This window comes from Ailuropoda melanoleuca, unplaced genomic scaffold, assembly GCF_002007445.2.
Source record: "Ailuropoda melanoleuca isolate Jingjing unplaced genomic scaffold, ASM200744v2 unplaced-scaffold66568, whole genome shotgun sequence".
NCBI classification, from domain to species: domain Eukaryota; kingdom Metazoa; phylum Chordata; class Mammalia; order Carnivora; family Ursidae; genus Ailuropoda; species Ailuropoda melanoleuca.
This window is the reverse complement of record NW_023241134.1, coordinates 1-1,329: the sequence shown is the minus strand read 5'-3', so window position 1 is coordinate 1,329 and position 1,329 is coordinate 1. Positions and strand designations below refer to the sequence as shown.

Sequence of the window (1,329 nt, the reverse complement as noted above, 5' to 3'; positions counted from 1 at the left end):
GGGGACCCCGCTGGGCTGAAGGAGCAGGTGTGCGCGTTCCGGCCCGCGCTCTCACTCTCTGAGTGGTGCGTGCGGGCGACTGGAGCCGAGAGACCCTTCATTTGCTTTTCAGGCCGGGGAGCCGCTCAGGCGGGCTCGCTGCCTCCTTAGCCCACCAAGGTCACAGAGGGAGTGACCGCTTCTGGGAGGGCCCAGGCTACCGAGCCTGGGAAGCTTCCCACTGCCCCGCCTGCGCCGCCGGTGAGGGCAGGCTAGTTTTTCCTCTGGGGCTGCACGAAAACCCAGTTCCCGCAGAGAGCCATTCGTTTGCGTAGCGGGGAAAAGGCTCTTCTTGGACCTCAGTTCTCACATCCGTAAACTGAGGAGAATTGAGTTGGCCGCCATCATGGCTGGTTTCTGTTTCTCCTAACATAACATTGCACTGGGCCCTTGGGAGTTCCCGGTTTTCAGCCCTAACTACCTTTTCTTGGGATTCCCAGATTAAGCTAATCAAGATGACAACCTCCCAGAAGCACCGGGACTTCGTGGCAGAGCCCATGGGGGAAAAGCCAGTGGGGAGCCTGGCCGGGATTGGTGAAGTCTTGGGCAAGAAGCTGGAGGAAAGGGGCTTTGACAAGGTGTGGGGGGGCTGCATGCACCTGGGAAGTGGTGGGGGTGGCGGACCACCGTATTTCCTGGCACTTTGGGGGTGAGGAAAGTGAGAGTAGCTGTTGGGGGGTGGCCAGTGGTGTGTAATCTGAAGAGACAGCCACAGCCTGCCCTGCTTCCTAGGCTCATGTGCTTGGAATGCCACAAAAGTGGCCTCCTTGTTCTTTCTCCGTCCCACAGAGCACTTAGCAGCATGCCCTTTACTTTGCCTGTTTTGCAGGCCTATGTGGTCCTTGGCCAGTTTCTGGTGCTAAAGAAAGATGAAGATCTCTTCCGGGAATGGCTGAAGGACACATGTGGTGCCAATGCCAAGCAGTCCCGGGACTGCTTCGGGTGCCTTCGAGAGTGGTGCGACGCCTTCTTGTGAGGCTCTCTTGGGGAGCCCCCAGTCCCTAGCCCCAGCATTGAGTCTCCAGAGTTTGCAGCCGCGTGGGGACTCCTCCCCTGTCCTCTACAAAGGAAGAGATTGCTGTTGTCGTACTCACGTACTTCCAGGTCTTTTGGGGGTTCTCTTCCCTCACCATTTCAACTTTTTTGAAATTCTCGCTTTTGCATGCATCTCCCTTCTCCTTCCCCTGGCAGTTTCATGTCAACAATTACCAGCTTTTCCGAGTGGATTCCTGGCCCTTCCCTCAACCCCACCCCCACTGGTCTGTTTTATGCTATTTGGCTCCTTTTTTT

General features: G+C 56.8%; 1 protein-coding gene across 1 annotated transcript; it reads left to right on the top strand.

The window, feature by feature from the left end:
* Nucleotides 1–99: 99 nt before the first annotated feature.
* Nucleotides 100–1,158, top strand: LOC100484085 (BAF nuclear assembly factor 1). Its single transcript, XM_019796887.2, has 3 exons — nt 100–240; nt 480–617; nt 869–1,158. The coding sequence occupies exons 2-3, from the start codon at nt 495–497 to the stop codon at nt 1,013–1,015; spliced, it is 270 nt and encodes an 89-aa protein (XP_019652446.1). The 5' UTR covers nt 100–240; nt 480–494; the 3' UTR covers nt 1,016–1,158.
* Nucleotides 1,159–1,329: the final 171 nt, after the last annotated feature.